Source organism: Drosophila melanogaster, chromosome 3R (genome assembly GCF_000001215.4).
Source record: "Drosophila melanogaster chromosome 3R".
Classification (NCBI taxonomy): Eukaryota; Metazoa; Arthropoda; class Insecta; order Diptera; family Drosophilidae; genus Drosophila; species Drosophila melanogaster.
The window spans coordinates 11,611,320-11,628,546 of NT_033777.3; the positions used below are offsets into that span (position 1 = coordinate 11,611,320).

General features: G+C 43.6%; 6 protein-coding genes across 12 annotated transcripts in view; 3 read left to right on the forward strand and 3 right to left on the reverse strand.

Annotated features, from left to right (window-relative positions):
• The window catches only part of Jupiter, a 29,521-nt gene extending 20,934 nt beyond the window's left edge, over window positions 1-8,587 (reverse strand). For all 4 annotated transcript variants that reach the window (NM_001275546.1, NM_169404.4, NM_169405.4 and 1 more), the window contains exon 1: window positions 8,385-8,587. In NM_001275546.1, coding sequence (NP_001262475.1) covers window positions 8,385-8,428 — 44 coding nt within the window. In that variant the 5' untranslated portion in view covers window positions 8,429-8,587. The remainder of the gene's footprint in view (window positions 1-8,384) is intronic.
• A 183-nt stretch (window positions 8,588-8,770) lies between these two features.
• CG14710 (uncharacterized protein) lies at window positions 8,771-10,409 on the forward strand. The gene is made up of 4 exons (NM_141835.5): window positions 8,771-9,025; window positions 9,084-9,826; window positions 9,889-10,134; window positions 10,196-10,409. Exons 1-4 carry the CDS (start codon window positions 8,891-8,893, stop codon window positions 10,317-10,319), a joined length of 1,248 nt encoding a protein of 415 aa, NP_650092.4. The 5' UTR covers window positions 8,771-8,890; the 3' UTR covers window positions 10,320-10,409.
• On the reverse strand, window positions 10,147-14,325 carry Zaf1 (ZAD and Architectural Function 1). Of its 2 annotated transcripts, NM_169411.2 has the most exons (7): window positions 14,156-14,325; window positions 13,036-13,509; window positions 12,073-12,983; window positions 11,596-11,914; window positions 10,888-11,537; window positions 10,696-10,830; window positions 10,147-10,625 (listed from the first exon to the last, which is right to left on the reverse strand). In NM_169411.2, exons 4-7 carry the CDS (start codon window positions 11,716-11,718, stop codon window positions 10,406-10,408), a joined length of 1,128 nt encoding a protein of 375 aa, NP_731602.1. In that variant the 5' UTR covers window positions 11,719-11,914; window positions 12,073-12,983; window positions 13,036-13,509; window positions 14,156-14,325; the 3' UTR covers window positions 10,147-10,405. The 2 variants fall into 2 exon arrangements, with proteins under 2 accessions (NP_731602.1, NP_001247055.1); NM_001260126.1 differs by lacking the exons at window positions 12,073-12,983; window positions 13,036-13,509; window positions 14,156-14,325 and having other exon boundaries at window positions 11,596-11,778.
• Window positions 12,020-13,629, forward strand: CG14711 (uncharacterized protein). The gene is made up of 6 exons (NM_141837.2): window positions 12,020-12,226; window positions 12,282-12,407; window positions 12,467-12,975; window positions 13,038-13,172; window positions 13,231-13,341; window positions 13,399-13,629. Exons 1-6 carry the CDS (start codon window positions 12,092-12,094, stop codon window positions 13,514-13,516), a joined length of 1,134 nt encoding a protein of 377 aa, NP_650094.1. The 5' UTR covers window positions 12,020-12,091; the 3' UTR covers window positions 13,517-13,629.
• Window positions 13,732-15,319, reverse strand: CG6813 (uncharacterized protein). 3 transcript variants are annotated; one of them, NM_001300361.1, is made up of 4 exons: window positions 15,157-15,319; window positions 14,684-15,096; window positions 14,156-14,624; window positions 13,732-13,867 (listed from the first exon to the last, which is right to left on the reverse strand). In NM_001300361.1, the coding sequence occupies exons 1-3, from the start codon at window positions 15,265-15,267 to the stop codon at window positions 14,378-14,380; spliced, it is 771 nt and encodes a 256-aa protein (NP_001287290.1). In that variant the 5' UTR covers window positions 15,268-15,319; the 3' UTR covers window positions 13,732-13,867; window positions 14,156-14,377. The 3 variants fall into 3 exon arrangements, with proteins under 3 accessions (NP_001287290.1, NP_731605.2, NP_001163590.1); NM_001170119.1 differs by lacking the exon at window positions 13,732-13,867 and having other exon boundaries at window positions 14,138-14,306; window positions 14,379-14,624; NM_169413.2 differs by lacking the exon at window positions 13,732-13,867 and having other exon boundaries at window positions 13,950-14,624.
• Window positions 15,320-15,569: 250 nt separating this feature from the next.
• Window positions 15,570-17,133, forward strand: CG18764 (uncharacterized protein). The gene is made up of 4 exons (NM_144455.4): window positions 15,570-15,791; window positions 15,847-16,733; window positions 16,807-16,917; window positions 16,976-17,133. The coding sequence occupies exons 1-4, from the start codon at window positions 15,675-15,677 to the stop codon at window positions 17,088-17,090; spliced, it is 1,230 nt and encodes a 409-aa protein (NP_652712.2). The 5' UTR covers window positions 15,570-15,674; the 3' UTR covers window positions 17,091-17,133.
• The last annotated feature ends 94 nt before the right edge of the window (window positions 17,134-17,227 follow it).

Below are 17,227 nucleotides of genomic sequence, written 5' to 3' on the forward strand. Positions count from 1 at the left end.
GCTATCGACTTTTCCTGACACATTCTATATAGTCTTTCAGATCGGCTATAGGTATTCACCATATATGTACCTAAATATATAACGCTTGCCATTTACCTTCCAATAAATCTTTGAGTGCCGGGTGTAATTAACTCCCCAGCCAAGTCGCAGACCTCAGGCAATGTCAACGAATTTATGGTTGATTCTGGGAAGCTCACGTCTGCCGGCCGCTCCGCTGACTAATATTTCCGACCAGAGCGTTAACACAGTTTAAAATCCACTAAAACCTGGTTGGGGGAGATGATAGCCCATGGAGAGATGGGCGGGCGGATGGAGCTCGTGTGTGTGTCAGCACTTTTCACATTCAGTGGTACGTGCAGCCAAGAGGAAAATGCAGCTGTCGTCGGCGTTGCGATGGAAATTCTTTTCCAGCTTAGAGCAGATCTTAGATAATCCGCAAGCCGAAGAAGTCTGGCTGAATGCGTTGCCCATTTCCCAGCTAATTGAAATTCCTGGAAACTAAATCAAATGTTAGATGAAATGCTCCACGCAACTGGTTCTCACTACGCATTGCCCCATTGCTCCACTCAACTAAACTAAGCTCGACTGCGATCCCGGATCAGTTTGGATCGTTTGATGATGTGTGGCATGCAGCTGAGCTCCAGTCAGAGCCACAGCCAGAGACAGAATCTAAATCCGAATCCAAATCCCAATCGCATCTCGCGCCTCATCTGTGGCATGCCAACGGAACATTAACGCGAGATGAAATATATATATATATATAGAGTAGACTCTGTGAGGAGGCAGTGATCTGATCTCTGCTCCATTCTCTCCCAAAGATGGCCCAGAATCTACGACTGGGAGCTGCTGGCTCAAATGCATTCCATTCATTATGATTACTATTAAATTAGGAATTCCCGTTCTTTCTCTACTCCTTTTTTCCTGCCATTTTCCACTGCATCTTTCGTTCTGCAGCTCCGTCTCAGATGCGAATCATTTTCGCTGGCAGACTGTGCTCAAACGATGGTAATTATTTACGCCGATTTCAGTGTGCAGATAGCAGATAATGCCGCAGCCACAAAATACAAAAGTGCAATTGTGGCACGAACTGTGCGCCGACTACCCCCCGTTTTCCTCATCTCAAAAAAATATTAGACAAATGACTTAAGTTAGCGGGGAAATGGTAGATCGTAGAAAATATATTGCAACAATCGCAACTAATGCAGCACGTAATAATTCGACACTCTATGGCGGATTCGTAATAAATTTTGTGGAGATACAAAAACGATTGTTATACCGAAAATCGGTCCATAAACCAAATTCAATTGGGCTGTATTAGAAAGTCATTTCAATCATTAGTTCTCTAGAACTAATCGCAAAGAGTTTATAAATAATTTATCAATTTTGTACTTATGAAATGATGCCACACATTATTTGTTATTTTTCGCAGTGCATCAACTGCATATCAAGCTCAATCGATCATCTCTGGTGGCTTCCCCATCTTGCAACCGGGACAAACATACCTTTTTGGCCAACAAAATGTGCAAAATGCAAATTCACATCACCGAACAGTCAATCATTTCCACTCATCAATCAATCAATAAATCAAATTCGCACCGCGCCAGCAGCTGCTAACGCACTTATCAATAGATCATGGCTCCAAGCACTGACATCGATATTCCCCAATTGCACATAAATTGCAATGTCACATTTAAGAAGAATAAATAAAAAACAAAAATATGAAAACTCAAATACGTGGTTTTGTTTAAAACTTGAAAGAATTTTGAGTTTGCTAACCCCTCAATTTTAAAAGTTAATTGTCTTTAATACTTTCATTGATTATTTATCAATAAAACAAAATATATCAAACTCCCAAAATTAGTTATAACTGTTAAAAACTTTAAACTGCGATCAATTTATAAATTTGTAAAATTATATTCCTTCTTTTACATTTTACATGTATTTGACATACCCTGGCTTTAAAGCGCCACCTAGCAAAGTAACTAGGCACTAGACGTGGGGTTGCCAGATCTGAGCTGAAGTGGCGCTTTCGTTTATTTTAAAAATCGCCATACAGAGGACGCCACTGTAATTTAAACACTCAATTTGCTAAATGTAAATACAACATTTTTAAGTTTCCCTAATTTATTCTAACTTCTTAATGTCTTATCTCGAAGTATTGCCCCTAATTTGACCCTTAACCCCTGGCTGCCTGCATGCTGCGTCAATAAATGCCGATTTGTGTGTATTTAGGCAGCCTCATATGCATCTGTTATCTTGACCGGCTGCTATCGACTTGCTTTGTTTACATCCGCTGGGATTTATGGGCGGCGAGACGACAATAATAATCAAGGAAACTCAAACTGAGTTTTCAAATCACCATCGCACACACAGGGATAGGGGTAGCCAAGCAAACAATTCGGATTTCGGGTGGCTTAGGCCTGATAAATCCATCATAAATCGATGTGTTGAAGAATTTGTCCCACAAATGCCCGCATTTCTCGATTGTTTATGTTTTTCAATCAGCGCCGTCTTGCTAACTAATTCCAGGAATTAAGTTCCGATAAGGGGAGGAGCAACCGAAGTGGGGCACCTGCCACAGCCGGTTCTCGAGCGATTCTCCCAAAGAGCGACAATGGAATTTAGCGGAACGGAAGAAAGCGTCGATGGGCTGAAGGCTGGACTCTGCTGGCTGGAACCTGTTTGCTGATCATTTCTGGAATCGAAAGACAAGTGACCTAGCTGCGAACTGCGAACTGCTGATCGCTGATCCCTTGGCAGCGATTTGAGGAAGCCAACGCATCTCCTTGGATAGTGCTCGATCATCTCGGGGACCACTTGGCACAAATGACGCGGCACAAATCGCAAATGGCGGGGAGGATGAGCTGTCAGAGGCCAACGGATGTTGTGTGTACATATACATATGTACGTATGCATTCCGTCCGCCACTGCACTCCACTGTACTGCACTCACTGTGTTTGCATGCGAATCCCGGCTTCTCCATTTCAGTCAGAGTGTCAAGAGTTAACGAACTTTGGGGGGGGGGGGCAAAGACGCACAAAGACAAACTTCCCTTGTCATCCTCATAATCATCAGCTACAGTCAATGGACTTGGCTTAAACTTGCCGCGCTGTCCGCCGAAGTATATGTACAAGTATCGCCATCTAAACAGCAGCTGTGCCAATGATCTGGCACAAAAGCGAGCCCCAGAAACGAACGTGCATTACACACGCGATATCTCAGCATTTAAATAATATGGAGCAAACATTTTTGAAAACATATATGCAAGTATGCACTCCAAAGACAGTGGGTGATCGCTAAATGAGAATTAATTGGATGCTGAGACAGAGTTTCAATTCATTGCATGTCAAAATAAATCATGCCAAGAGCAAAACGAATGAGACGCACAGCTTTTGTTTTCACATAGAATTCACATAGCAATATTTCAATATGGAATATATAATGTATCTCCAAGGATGTATCACTGTCACTGATATGAATTGTGAATTGTGAACTGGTTAAAGAAGTTAACTTTAACTTATCGCCAGTCGAAGATCGCTACGCGAGGGGCGTTGTCGGAACAAATAAAAAAAACAATTTGCATGAAATAACCCAGATTGTGGTCATTGACTCAGTGGATCGCATTTCGCATTTCCAGTTTGTTATTGGCGAAAGATCTTTTAAATGATCTCTATGCAACTGGGCCTGAGTTATGGGCATTATGGTCGGACCAATTAAGCGTAAATTAATTCACTGTCGGAAGATCTGCAGAAATCAGCGAATAAAAATTCGTCTGGGGTGTGTCAGTTCCTCGAGAAGTTTCCAGAGACAAAAGAATCTTTAAGTATATGTATAAAAGTGCTGATTAAAACCAAACAGTAAGAACTTAACATTTTTCATATTTTGTTTCCAGAGAAAGTTCTAGAATGGCATCCTTAACTCCCGCCTGTCTGAAGGGTTTTCGTCTCATACCTTCATTTATCAACGAACATGCTAACACCGAAATTGATTTAATTTGTGCATAATCCCGGGGAATTGCAATGCTGGAAAGCAACCAACCCTTGAAGAAGTCTCCATAACTGGTGGTGGTTGCAGTGGCAGAAAAACCCCTGCAGGCCGAAAGTGGAGTAGCAAAATTCACTTTCACAAATCCCACACTCAGCTCCTGCTCCAGATCCGCCGCAGGTTCGCAGATTCGCCCAGCCAGTGCACTTCCAAATGCAGCGGCATCGGAGCAACCCTTGCGAATCCTTGCGTCGATTGCCTCGTTTTTAATCCTTGGGGGATTTCCACATTTTTTTGCCAATGGGGGTGGCGACGACGGCGTCAGTCTGCCTGATTTCAAGGTCCAAAAGTCAGTCGACGAGGGCAGTTTTGCGTTTTGAGTTTGTGCCTTGATATCGCCGTCAACGGCAGCGGCATCGGCATCGGCTTGCAGGTGGTAGCGGGTTAATCGCATAATTGAGCAGCCCAGGAGCAGGCGACACACACTCATCAGTGATTCACAGCCAGGCAGGCGGGCAGGGATTTCAGGCAAACTGGCTGGCGGGCAGGCAGGCGAGCGAATCGTCTGGCTGCAACAAAGGAATAACACACCCTGGTCGAGACTCACAAAGAAATCGCCATGGAACGTGTGAAGCCTGCCGATTATGGTGGATACGGGCGAGGAGCACCACGGCCCACAATGCAAATATGCACAACTTATAAATACATCGGATCCGAGTCTTTGTGTGGGAGCAATTCATTTAACCCGAGTCGAGCCAGCTGGCTCGAAACTGCAAATTGCAACAAAGAGCGAGGACGGAGAGAAAATTGGCTGAAAGGTTTTCCATCAGCAGTGCTGCTGCTGAGTCAGGGATTCCACGACTTGGATCTTTGAATTCGAGACAGCGGTTCGGCAATAAATTCATAACCAAGAGGGAGTTGGGTAGCCCGATTCATGTACACTTGCGGTCGGAATAATAGAGCAGCTAATTAAACGGTTCTTAATTTCACACACGGAAGATTTCTGCGCTTGTAAGTGGTAAGAAAGCATGGAAGAGAAATGGGAATGCATTTAAGAAGTTATTAATGACATGGCGTAAATTATATATGGAATACCATTATTCCAGTTTCGCTATTAACAAGGCTATTTGATTGTCTCGAACTAAACTCAGTTATTGCAAAACAATCTATACTATTATAAAAACACTTTCCAACAAATGTCATTTGAGGCTTCACATTAATTAATCATCCTGTTACGTGTTAATAAACCATGGAATGGTTATAACTGCTCCACTATTTTTATGGCCGCCTCTGTATAGACAAGCAGAGGGCGTATATCTAACCATAATGGTAATCGCCCATGTACGACAACCGCCAGAAGGCAGATACGACGCAAACAGATCGTTCTGCAAATGGCAAGCCGATGCAGATAGCTATGCAAAACGGGTAATTCAAACGGCCGGCCTTATAAGGCGGCCAATGGTCCAAGCCAAACAGCGAGAGAGCTACGCGTTATTACTTAACAACAATTGCCGAAAGTGAGCTCGAGTATCTGGCTTTGTGTGCCCAATTATAGCGGAAATGTTGCCGAAATTGTCACTCAATGACTCGACTTCCTTGGCGCAGATAGACGCCACAACGAAGACCAGCTGTCTGCTTATTGGAGCGTTTAGCATTGGCCCCGCAGACAGCCTTGAGATTCGCATCGACGGCAGCCAAAGCACTGGGTTTTATGTACTGGAACTACAGCCAAATAAGGATATCGCTGTGAAGTAATCATGAACTTACCTGCAAAAAGAGAAAAAAAAAACAACAAAGAAAAGTCAGTTAGTAAGTGCACAAGTTCTAGATTTTATGCTATTCTCCTACATTAATCATCCATCTATCAATTGGGTTGCCTTTTGGGCATGACTCACGGCTGAATAATGAAGATCTCCCTGTTTTACAGGAAACGTGACTAGCTAGGGCTTCCCTAATTTACACAAAAAACCATTTATCTGCCATGCCCACCCTGACCACCAATGCATTTGGAACACTGACAGATACCGAGGACGAAGGACGGAGAACGGAGGACAGAGGACGGAAAACATGACAGATATGTCCTACTATGGCCTCTGTCGGGGTTGCTTATCGTGGGTTGAATGCGTCAGTGACTAAACTCTAAAACTTCTCCTCTTCCAATACACTCAAATTTGTTTTTCAAACCATACAATTGTGAATATACATACATATTTATGGAGCTTCTAAATTGGATAAACTATGATGCAAATTTAAGCTCTTGTTATTTATAACCTCGTATTTTTTGTGGTTAGTTTTAACTCGTTTTAGCCGTTGGCCAGCTTTTGTTAGACCCTCTGGACTCAATAAATTTTGTAAGTGTAGATCTAACCATATTCCTATGTCGGATTAATGTGGGCCCGTCTGTCTGCATTTTGGGTGCGGCTAGGCTGGCTGGCTGCATTCTCTGGCCGTGCAGCTTTCTCTGGAGGTTCTGCCGGGAATTAGACCCATTGACTCATTCTAGGGCTGCGCCCAATCCCAATCCTATGCCCAAACCCACTACTGCTGGCCAGCCAAACTAGTCGCGGCTAGGCAATCAAAATCGACATTTAGTTTTATGGCGAGTCAAACAACAGCAGCGGCAGCCGGCGAACATGCAATGTGTCCCGAGTTCAATGCACTTGCCACTCAGCCTCAAACTCCGCTGCAGTGGCTCTTGGCCAGATACACAGGCATAGCATACTAGAAGATCGCGTGACTATAGTTAAATATAGTTAAGCACCGAATGTGGCACGTGACGATATTGGGGCAGAAAGTATCCCCCATATTGTGTTATATTGTGGACACGGCTTTTTTACCGGGAAAACAACAATTTCGGTGTCCGGTGGGCAGGAGTGTGCCCTTAATCACTGGCCACCACTGTGGCAGGGAGTGACGAAGAAACGAGAACGCCGCCATCGACTCCAATTGCAATTACTCATCATCTATCGCGCCAATTATTCGTAATATAATGATAAGTGCGAACCAAAACAGCTGCCAACAGATTTCCTAGTGACTCAAGGAGGTCATTTGGAGCAGGGCTCGCATACTTGGCTAATTTACTCATGGAATCCGCAGATGTGGCAAAGGTCAAGTGCGTAGGAACTAGTTTTCACAAATAGCCAAGGAGTTGATTTTTAAATTTACCGTTTAAAATTAGATTGTTGCTTTATAGCTGGGAAATTATCTATAAATTTCCATGGCATTTTTATGTTACTGGAAATGAAAGAATTCCCTCCTACGGATAGAGGTATATGATCTCAATGCACAATTTACACAATTATTAGGATATGTTCTGATTATAGAGAACTAATCGTAGTAATTTAACACTATAAGATTGCTTATAATGGCTTTAATTTCTGTATATATACCAGGAAGATAAATAGAGAACGACAATTAAACTAAAAACTTCAATTTCTGAGTAATTAGTTTAGAAATTGGAAGGCATTCAATAAAATTAACGATATATAGAGTATCGTAAGGCCCATATTTTATTGATTTACACTTTTGAGTGGGCCCTGTACAGTTTGCCACAGTTTTTCGCCTACTTCAGCTAGTTTGATGGCCGGCACAATGGTGGAGTGATGACCAATTTGAAAACTGGCACAGAGAATGGAAAACACAAAAACAAGCGCCACCTCGGTTGCAGTCATAAAGGCATTAGAAGAGGGGAGCGGTGCGGGGTCAGGGTTCGAGATGTCCATCGGCTGATGTGCTAGATATAGTATGTGATATATGTACGTATGTACATATAATAATGTGGGCGGGGGAGGCAAACTGGCACACTTGCTGACATTGCAGTGTGCACTTAACTAGAACCACCACTGTGCAGTACTCACACACACGCACACAGTCAGAAATGCCCGTGCATGTACTAACTACTCAAAATGGTCATTTTCCCGGTTGCAGCTGTGAGAAGTGAGGTCCTATATTGACAGCGGGGGTTGCCTACGGAGCACACATATCAAATATCGGTTGTTAAGGGCGTTTTCTAACGAGTCCATAACAGACGGGAAATGGAGTTCCGAAATCGAATAGGAATCGTCATCACAATCCTTGCCGATCCAAAACGAACAGTTCACCTAACTGTTAATCCAATAAAAGATCAATACACGCATTGGGCGAATAGAGCTGCGAAAGCGCAAAAGGAGAAGGAATTCGGAACGGAAGTAGGAAGAGAATCCGCGGTGGAAGCACATAATAAAACCAACGGAACGTTAAAAAAAAAAGGAAGAAGCAAAGAACGGCACTCGGTGTTGTTTTTGCAAATCTGCAAATCCCAACCAATACCATCGTGTACACCCACACGCACACATGCACACGCGTAGATTATTTTTCAAATATGCCGGCAACTGCTCTTGGTTTTGATTTGATGTACTTACTTGCTGCTGGCCTGATTATCGGTGCAATCAAAGTTAGAGATCATTTTGCCGCTGTAGCCGCTTATTGGACGATCGGTAACGATTAAATGGAAAACTGGCACACACGTAACAAAGTGAAACACACAAAATGCAAGTGGAAATGCACAGAAAATTGCAGATGCCGCGGCACGTTCGTTCAGTTCGAAAGGCGAATTAAGTGTGGCTGCCGCCGAGCCGCTAAATCACGCCGTCGGCTCGAAAATGAAAGGCACTAAATAATACCACAGATGCAGTGGCGGCGCTATAAATAGTTTGAAGGGGCTTCAGTATTTTTTTTTTAGCTTTTTCGTAGCTGATAGCTAGTTTAGGCTTAATGGTAACTTTAAACTGAAATGTATTTAAAACACTTGTAGGTATTTTTTTCATGGCAAATGCGGTCACACAGCGCAGGTCTAAAATTGTTTAAAACTCATTTAATTGAAATTAGCCTTAATTTCCAGCCCCCTTGCAAAAAAACGCTAGCCAGGATGGCCAGCTTGCCAGTGATTCTGCAATGCAGGATCTGCTTGGGCGATTTCGAAGAGAGCCAAATGATCTGCCTGTTTGGGGATAAAGGCGAAAGTGACCTCAGGAAAAAGTTGGAGCTGTGCTGTAGGATTAGGGTAAATGGAGCTGACCAGATGGGTTATATGTATCATTTCATTACTCCAACTCCCCCAGGTTCGCCAATCCCCGCAGCTGCCCGAGAAGGCCTGCAACAGCTGTTGCGAATTCGTCCAAATGTGGTTCAACTTTCGCCAGATGTGCCTGAACTCGCAGGTCTACTGGGAAACAAGTTCCTCGGAGAGACCAGAGGCTCTTGCCCAGGCAAGCGATGCCGAGTATATGTTGTATCTGTACGAGAACCTACATCTGAAACTAGGCACAGAGAATCAGGAGAAGGAAGAGATCACCGCAATAGAGGAGGGGGATGAACAGCAGGAGGATCAGTCCCAGGAAGTTCTCGATTTTAACGGATTTATCATAAACGAATCGATTGAGGAGGACGAAGAGCCTAATACGGAAAGTCCTGAGCAGATTCTGATTTCCCACATGGACTCCTACGTTGATGATCAACAAATGGAAGAACTCATTGATGATAAGGGTGAGCTTGTCGAGGAATTATCCAATGCAAACACGTTTTATGAGGTTGAGTACGGGGACGAGGAACTTCTCATGTCAAGCGCTCCTTCGCCACATCCCAGCTTCAAAATGGACAAACAAAAGCCGGGAAGGCCTCGCAAACCGGACGCCGAACTGAAATTCAAACGCAAGGATATCAACGCCAAGGAAAGGGGGAACCAGCCAAAGTGCAAGGAAGAGGAGAAGTTCATGTGCATCCTGTGCGGAAACGTCTTTTACAAGAAATCTGTTTTCACGGCCCACATGATGACCCATTCAGAGTACAAGCCCCACCAATGCGAGTAAGTGATATTAAGGTTTAGGAAGGAACAAATTTATCCTACAAAAATGTTATTGCTTTCAGAATATGCAATAAATCTTTTCGACAAATGGGCGAATTGCGAGCACACATCCGTCGTCATACGGGCGACCGTCCATACAAGTGTATGTACTGCGACCGCCACTTCTACGATCGCAGCGAACGGGTCCGCCATGAACGGGTCCACACCAACACGCGTCCTTATGCCTGCCAGGAGTGCGGGAAAACTTTTACGCACACAGCCATCCTCAAAAATCACATCCTTTCGCACTCCGCCCAAAAGAATTACAAGTAAGGGAGAGTAATCCTTTCTAGTGATTTGCACTTTTTATTAATAATTTGAACTTTTCAGCTGTGGTATCTGTTGCAAGTCATTCACTCTGCTGCACCAGCTGAAAGCTCACCTGCAAACGCTAACCCACCGCAACAAAATGGAGCAAACCATTCCCAGCTCTCCGGAAATGTTAGAGAGCTAATATAGTAAATTAATTGAGGAACTAGGGTTATCTATTATAAGTAGTATAAAGCCACTTTTCCAGAATAGACCAGCTATTTTTATTAACTATTCTACCACGTCGCTGTACTCCTTAGCTATCAGACGGTGCGCAAGAGACTTCTCGTGCGCTGTAAGTTGGTGCTTAAGCCGAAATTCTTTTTTACACATAAGACACTTGTGAGACTTTTCAGACGAATGCAGGTAGTAGTGAGCGTTACGAGAGGAGGACAGAGAGAATGTTTTTCCACATATGTTGCAAGCATAGGGTCTTTCATTCGTGTGCAAACTGAAATGAAGAAATTCAACATTGGAACTTAAATGCTGTACACAATATATATAGTTTTTGTCCATTCTACCGTTCGTGCTTGCGATGAGTGCTGTTGTCGGCAAAACGGCGCGAACAGTAGCAACATTGGTAAGGTTTCTCGCCCGTGTGCGTCCGCATGTGTGTTTTCAGGTTGCAGGCGGCTCTGAATGTCTTTTGGCAAACCCTGAATCATACATTTTATATATGAAATATTATGTTAAGATATATCACGGATACTTACTCGCACTGGTGGTCCTTTTCCTTGCGGTGCACCTGCGAGTGTGCATTTAGCTGAGATAAGCAGCGGTATGTATTGCTGCAGATCTTGCATCTGTACTTGTCCGGCTCGCAGGCCACTCCTAGATCTATCACGTAGTCGGCACTTGGCTCTAGATTATGGTAATCCTCGCTTGTCTCTTGAATACTGTCCGTAGCAGCGCTGCTTTCTTGCGAATACGTTTCGGAGTAATTTTGATCGGAGATCTCCCTGTCCAAATCCATATCACTGATGGTATAGTCCTCCTGGTGTATGTCTTTCTCGTTTTCCGCATTCACGTTGAGATCGAACACGAAATCGCTTGAAAATTTATTTATGGGTAAGATTTCATCATCTTTGGTCGTTTCCAATGCATTCTCTTGAGTCTTAAAGTTAATAGGATTCTCTTCGATGAGTCTCCCCGAAATGTTCTGCTTCCTGGCGCGTTTTTTCTGTTCAAGCTGGTCCTTATCCTCCAGCGTCTCAAATGCCGATGCGGAGGACAGAGTTTGACGAACGAGGCTTCTCAGGTGCGCGTCGGATTGTTTGCACGCGCTAAGAAATCTGTCCACCTCCTCCAGTTGCATCAAGCAGACTGTGCAAATTTGATCCGGCAGTCCATCATCCGGTTTCACCTAGGAGAGAGGATTTGTAACTGGTAAACTGGAAGCCAAACAGAAATCGAGTACTCACAGATGTGCCGGCATACGAGATCAACAGCTTGTGGGCATTGGACTCGAAGAGCGACTGCAGCGTGGATTGCGTTCCTTTTTTGCGGCAAGTGCGGCACATGCTCCATTTAATGCTGATTTCCATCGTTATTTCCGCAGGAAGTCCCTCTTTCGCGTCAAATGCCGATTCAAATGCCAGAGCAGTGAATTAAAAGTAAAAGGGTTGTCAGGTACGCGGAATTAGTAACAGTTTTCAACTATCATTCCAAATTTTTTTGCATTTAGTTCTAAAACTGTATTTTTATTGCGTGACTCAAGCTTAAATATTTAATAGGGCCCACCTGTTAGTTTAAAAAAAAAAATTAAGATTTAATTATTATCAATTATTCAATCGATATGCCGATAGCAAGTTCGATAGCCATTTATCGTTTTGCGTACATGACAACCCTGGGAAAAGTTCCAAGACGCTTGTTTATTTCAGAATTGCAAGCATACGTACGTCCAGGACGTGCAAGATAATGCCCGAGTACATGTTGTGCCGAATCTGCTTGACAGAGGACATCAACTCGGAGGCGATGGCGCCCCTGTTCGATGACAACGACGCCCAGTGCCGGGAGCTGGTGCGCAAGATTGAAGAAGTGGGCAGCATAAAGGTACATGTGGATGCAAATGTAAAATCCTGCGACTTAACCCACTCTGTGCTTTCAGCTGGTGCCGCTGCAGAACATCCCCAGTATGTTGTGCTACAGCTGCGTGGAGCGACTGACCAGTGCCCACAAGTTCCGGGAGCTTTGCCAGGAGAGCGAGCGCACATTTGCCACCAATGTAGTCAAGGTACGTATAGAGTTGATGGGCCACATATAAACATCCCACTTGACCCGGTACCATGTCAGGCCGAGATGAAGTCGGAGCCAACGGACGAGGTGCCGCACGTAGTGGCTGACAACATTGAGTACATCTACGAATCGGCCAACGACTTCATCGACGGTGTCGAGGATGACATCGGAATGGAGAACATCATGGAGGAGCCCCTGGAGGATGGTGTCGGGGAAACGTCGCAGGCCTACGAGACTAGCACTGTAGTGGACGACCTGGACGAGGATGACTTGCTGGTGCCGAATAGCACCGATAGCGACTACCAGCCCATCGAGCGCTGCCGCAAAGCTAAGGTGCGTAAAACGCGGATGACTAAACGTGGACGTGGCCGACCTCGCGGTGCTAGCTCCGGACACCCACGCAGTTTTAGCGAGGAGCGTCCGCCTGTTCAAGCTAGCTTCAAATCATCTCCCGAAGTATCCTCCACGAACATTATGTGCGAAATCTGCGGCAATATCTACTCCAAGCGAGCCGCTCTCAACATTCATATGCGTCGTCATATGGCCGAGAAACCATTTAAATGCGAGTGAGTATCTGAAATTATCATCTGAACCATTTTATATTATGTAAATCTTATTCCGCTTACAGAATATGCAGCAAATCCTTCGCGGGTCCATCCGAGCTAAATCGCCATATCCGCGTTCACACGGGCGAGAAACCATTCTTGTGTAAATATTGCAACCGCTCGTTTGCGGATCGCAGCTCCAATATTCGTCATGAAAGGTGAAGATGCAATTCCTCATAGTAATCTTCATATAAACTATACTTGTTCCTTTTGCAGAACACACACAAACGAGCGACCTTTCACTTGCTCCACATGCGGCAAGGCATTCTCCTACTCTAACGTGCTAAAAAACCATATGCTCACCCACACGGGCGAGAAGCCTTTTCTGTAGGTCCATTGACTGCTTTAATCATGTATAACCCTAAATTCCCTTTAATTTTTCAGCTGTCGAGTCTGCAATAAGACCTTTTCCCGCAAGCACCAGTTGGATCAGCATTTGGGCACCATGACCCACCAACAGACTGTAATACACCACAAAAACGAACGGACGGGGCGCTATTAGTCGAAAACAATGCAATACAATTTCTGTTAGATAATTCATTAATGTACATTTAATTATATATAAAAATTGTAAAATAAAAAAGAGTACAAATGGTCAGACCGGATGTGTAAAATAATCGGATTTGATTTATTACTATTTGGTTAAAGAACTTGTTCAAAAACACAAATATTTTTTGTAATGTTTTTTATTACGTCCATATATTCGAGAAAAAAATTGGAACACGATTACAATCTTTGATTTTGTGCGTTTATTTGGTAGTTTTAACATCATTTTGGCCATTAAATGAGTGTGCGTTTTTTATTGTTTCTTTTCTTTGTGCTCTGTCGAAGACTTTGTTACCGTTTGTGGAAGCTACAACATGGAATAATAATCGAATGGCACAGGATTAATTAAATCTTCTTTTTTTGGACAAGTAAATATGTTTTGTTTTTTTAGGTTTATAACTTGTAACGTTTTACATCAAAATCTAAAAACGTTTGGAAGTCGGGAGGGATGCGGCTCTTCTTCTATTCCTTAGGGAAACAAAAAGTAAAACCAAATATGCTAGATATTCGCATAAAATGGATTTATGCGAATACCTGTACTTAAATGTACGTCTACCTTGTTAAAGAAAAGGACGCGGAATTTTAGAATTCTTACCGATAGCTAATTAGTGTAATGGCTAGATAGGCAGCTTCATTGTTCAATGGCTAGCTCCGTGAGTTTCTCTTCTTTGCGTTTATGAATATTGCTGGACAGGTGGGTCATCAAATGGGAGATTCGTTTGAAGTGCTTCTGACATACGTAGCAGCTGTAAAATCAAAGTGTGTTGAAACGTGTAATACAAATAATGTGCAGAGTTGGCAGAAATCGAAATGCCCACTAGTGATTCCGCGCATCCACATGGATCATCTTGTGCTTCCTGAGACATCCGGAGCTTACAAAACTCTTTTTGCACGTGTCGCACTCGTAGCGGCGTTCGTTCCGATGGCGGCGATGGTGCTCCTGGCGAGCGCCTGAAGAGGAGAACCGACGTGGACAGTAGACGCACACGTATGGCTGCTCGCCCGTGTGGATACGCGTATGGCTAGTCAGTTCCTTTCGAGTTGCAAAGCTCCTTTCACAATTCCTGAGGAGAAAAATCGTATCTTAGGTGCACTAGCCCAAAGGAGGTTAAGGATAATTTACAAAAAAACACAGTGGAAATTCTTGATGCCTGTGTGCCGGAGCGTGTGCTCTTGAAAGTTTGACTTATTGTTAATGATCCTTCCGCAATCAGGGCATACATATGGACCAGTACCTCCTCCAATTGACTTTTGATGGTTCAAACTAGTCGGTGCTGAGACCTTTTCAGCACTTGGCATTGGAAGATCTTTGACTTCAGGACATAGAATGGACTCGTCCAACTCACTCTCAATTTGGTTATCATCGATGTCTTCGTATATTATTGGATCTGTGGAGCAATCCTTGCTGTCGCACTCAATCCTTTCCAGATTCTGTTTCTCGGCAATGATGCAGCGCTGGCGGAACTTAATGGCTGCCTGCAGATTGTCCAGGCAAGTCGTGCACATTTGGCCGGATATTTCTTTCTTGCAGCTTAGCTGGAAAGTATAAATAGCAAATTAAGTGCCATGATTAAGGAATATTTTTAGACATATTACCTCCACCCCAGTAATGGAGTGAATTTGACGAACTAGATGACCGTTTCCTGGACCAAAAAGGTCTATTGGGGCATCTGATCTAGAGCAAATGCGGCAATTCAGAATTCGCATCTCGACTTTGATTTGTTTTTGAATAATTGTTTACTGTTTACGTTTCGAGCAGCTTATGCGAAATGTGTCGTTAAGCTATTTGCATGGTCACTCTAACTTTTGCACGCATAAACGCTGTTTAGAGTTTTTGCACAGGGATTAGTACCTTATGAAGTAACATAAATACAAATATGTTTTATAATCTCATTTAATAAGAGTACCATAATGGTTTACTGCACTTTTTAAATCATTTAAGTCACACAATGGCATTGCCGCACTTATCGATTTTGTCGATAATAAAACCAGCTGTTGCATCACAATATATATACATACATATGTGTAGTGGATGCGTTTACAAAACAATTGGTTGTTTATATTCGAATTAAACTGAAGTTGGGCTAAACTTCGGTTGATTTTCAACTAACATTATGGCGCTCCAGTGCCGGACCTGCGGCAGCATCATCTACAATAAAATGCCCAAGAATCTCTTTCATATTGAGAACGAGAAGATGCTGCAAGACATAAATCTTGTCACTGGCACAACAGTATGTAAGAAAAATGGTTTCCATTTGATTTGTGCAGCATTTTCTGTGATTGCAGCTCCACAACGATCCAGAGCTGCCCAGCAGCATATGCGCCTGCTGCACGCTTGACTTGAACCAAGCGATTTTGTTCCGGGAGCGGTGCATCCTAACGCAGAAGCAGCTCGTCCATCGTCGTAGATCTCCCGAAGCGAAGGAACCGGCTGAAGATGTTGAGGAGATGGCATCACCGCCGGATTGTCTGAACGATCCATTCGGGGAAGTCGATGAATACATTGTGGAATCCCCAGAAGAAGTTTTGGATCATGATAGTGATGCTCATCATGATCTGGATGAGGATAATTATATTGATTCTGTTGAAGATGTTGATGCGCTTCAAGATATGGCTGAAGTAGCCGAAGAGGATTCTCAAGATGTCGAATCTCTGATCTCAAGTGTACAGAAAGAACTTGAGAGCATTTGCAACGACGACAGCAACTCGGATAACAACGATTACATGGAGCCCCAAAACGGTTCCTATTTCAATGAAACTATAAACGAATATGAAGTATCATCGAACCCAAACACACCGCTGCCCGAATCGAAGAGTGCAGCAGGTCGGTCAACGAAGCCAGCGACCACAAAACCCAAGCGGAAAAAACAGTACGTTACGTGGAAAAATATGACCGAGGAGCAGATCATAGAGCGTAAGCGACTGCAGCGTAAACGCGAGTGTGTTTGCGAACAGTGCGGCCGGCAATTCACCGACCAAAGCAATTTCAAGCTTCACATGCTGCGGCACACGGGCAATAAGAACTTCGCCTGCCAGCAGTGTGGCAAGCGGTTCTACACCGACCATCTCATGACGCTGCACCAACGAATCATTCACCAGGGCGAGAAGCCATACGACTGCCGCTTTTGCACCAAGTCCTTTCACAATAGCAACACTCGCCTCATCCACGAAAGGTAAGGGACGTATCCTTGTATCCACTACGGATTCGGACATTTCTGAGCTCAAACCAAAAAAAATCCTTTCTAGGACTCACACCAATGCCAAACCCTACAGCTGTCATCATTGCGATAAATGTTTTAAGTCAGCTTCGGGACGCAAGCGGCACGAACTAATCCATACAGGAGTGCGAGCCTTTGCGTGAGTATTTTTTGACTAGGCGTTGGTATTCCAAAATTTAATACAATTCCCTTTGCAGCTGCACCATCTGCAAACAATCCTTCCAGCGCAACACTCACTTAAAGGCCCATCTGCGATCTAAATTTCACACTGCAAAAGCGAAAACCATTGGTGCGGAGGTACTACAATTATAAGCTGATATAGTATTTAAATTAAAAAACAAGTATTAGATATAAGAAATAAAGCAATGTTTTCATTTAATTGGAGTGCAAACATTTAAATTGCGATAAAATTTTATTAACCCGATTTAATAATCGACACATGCTGCAGT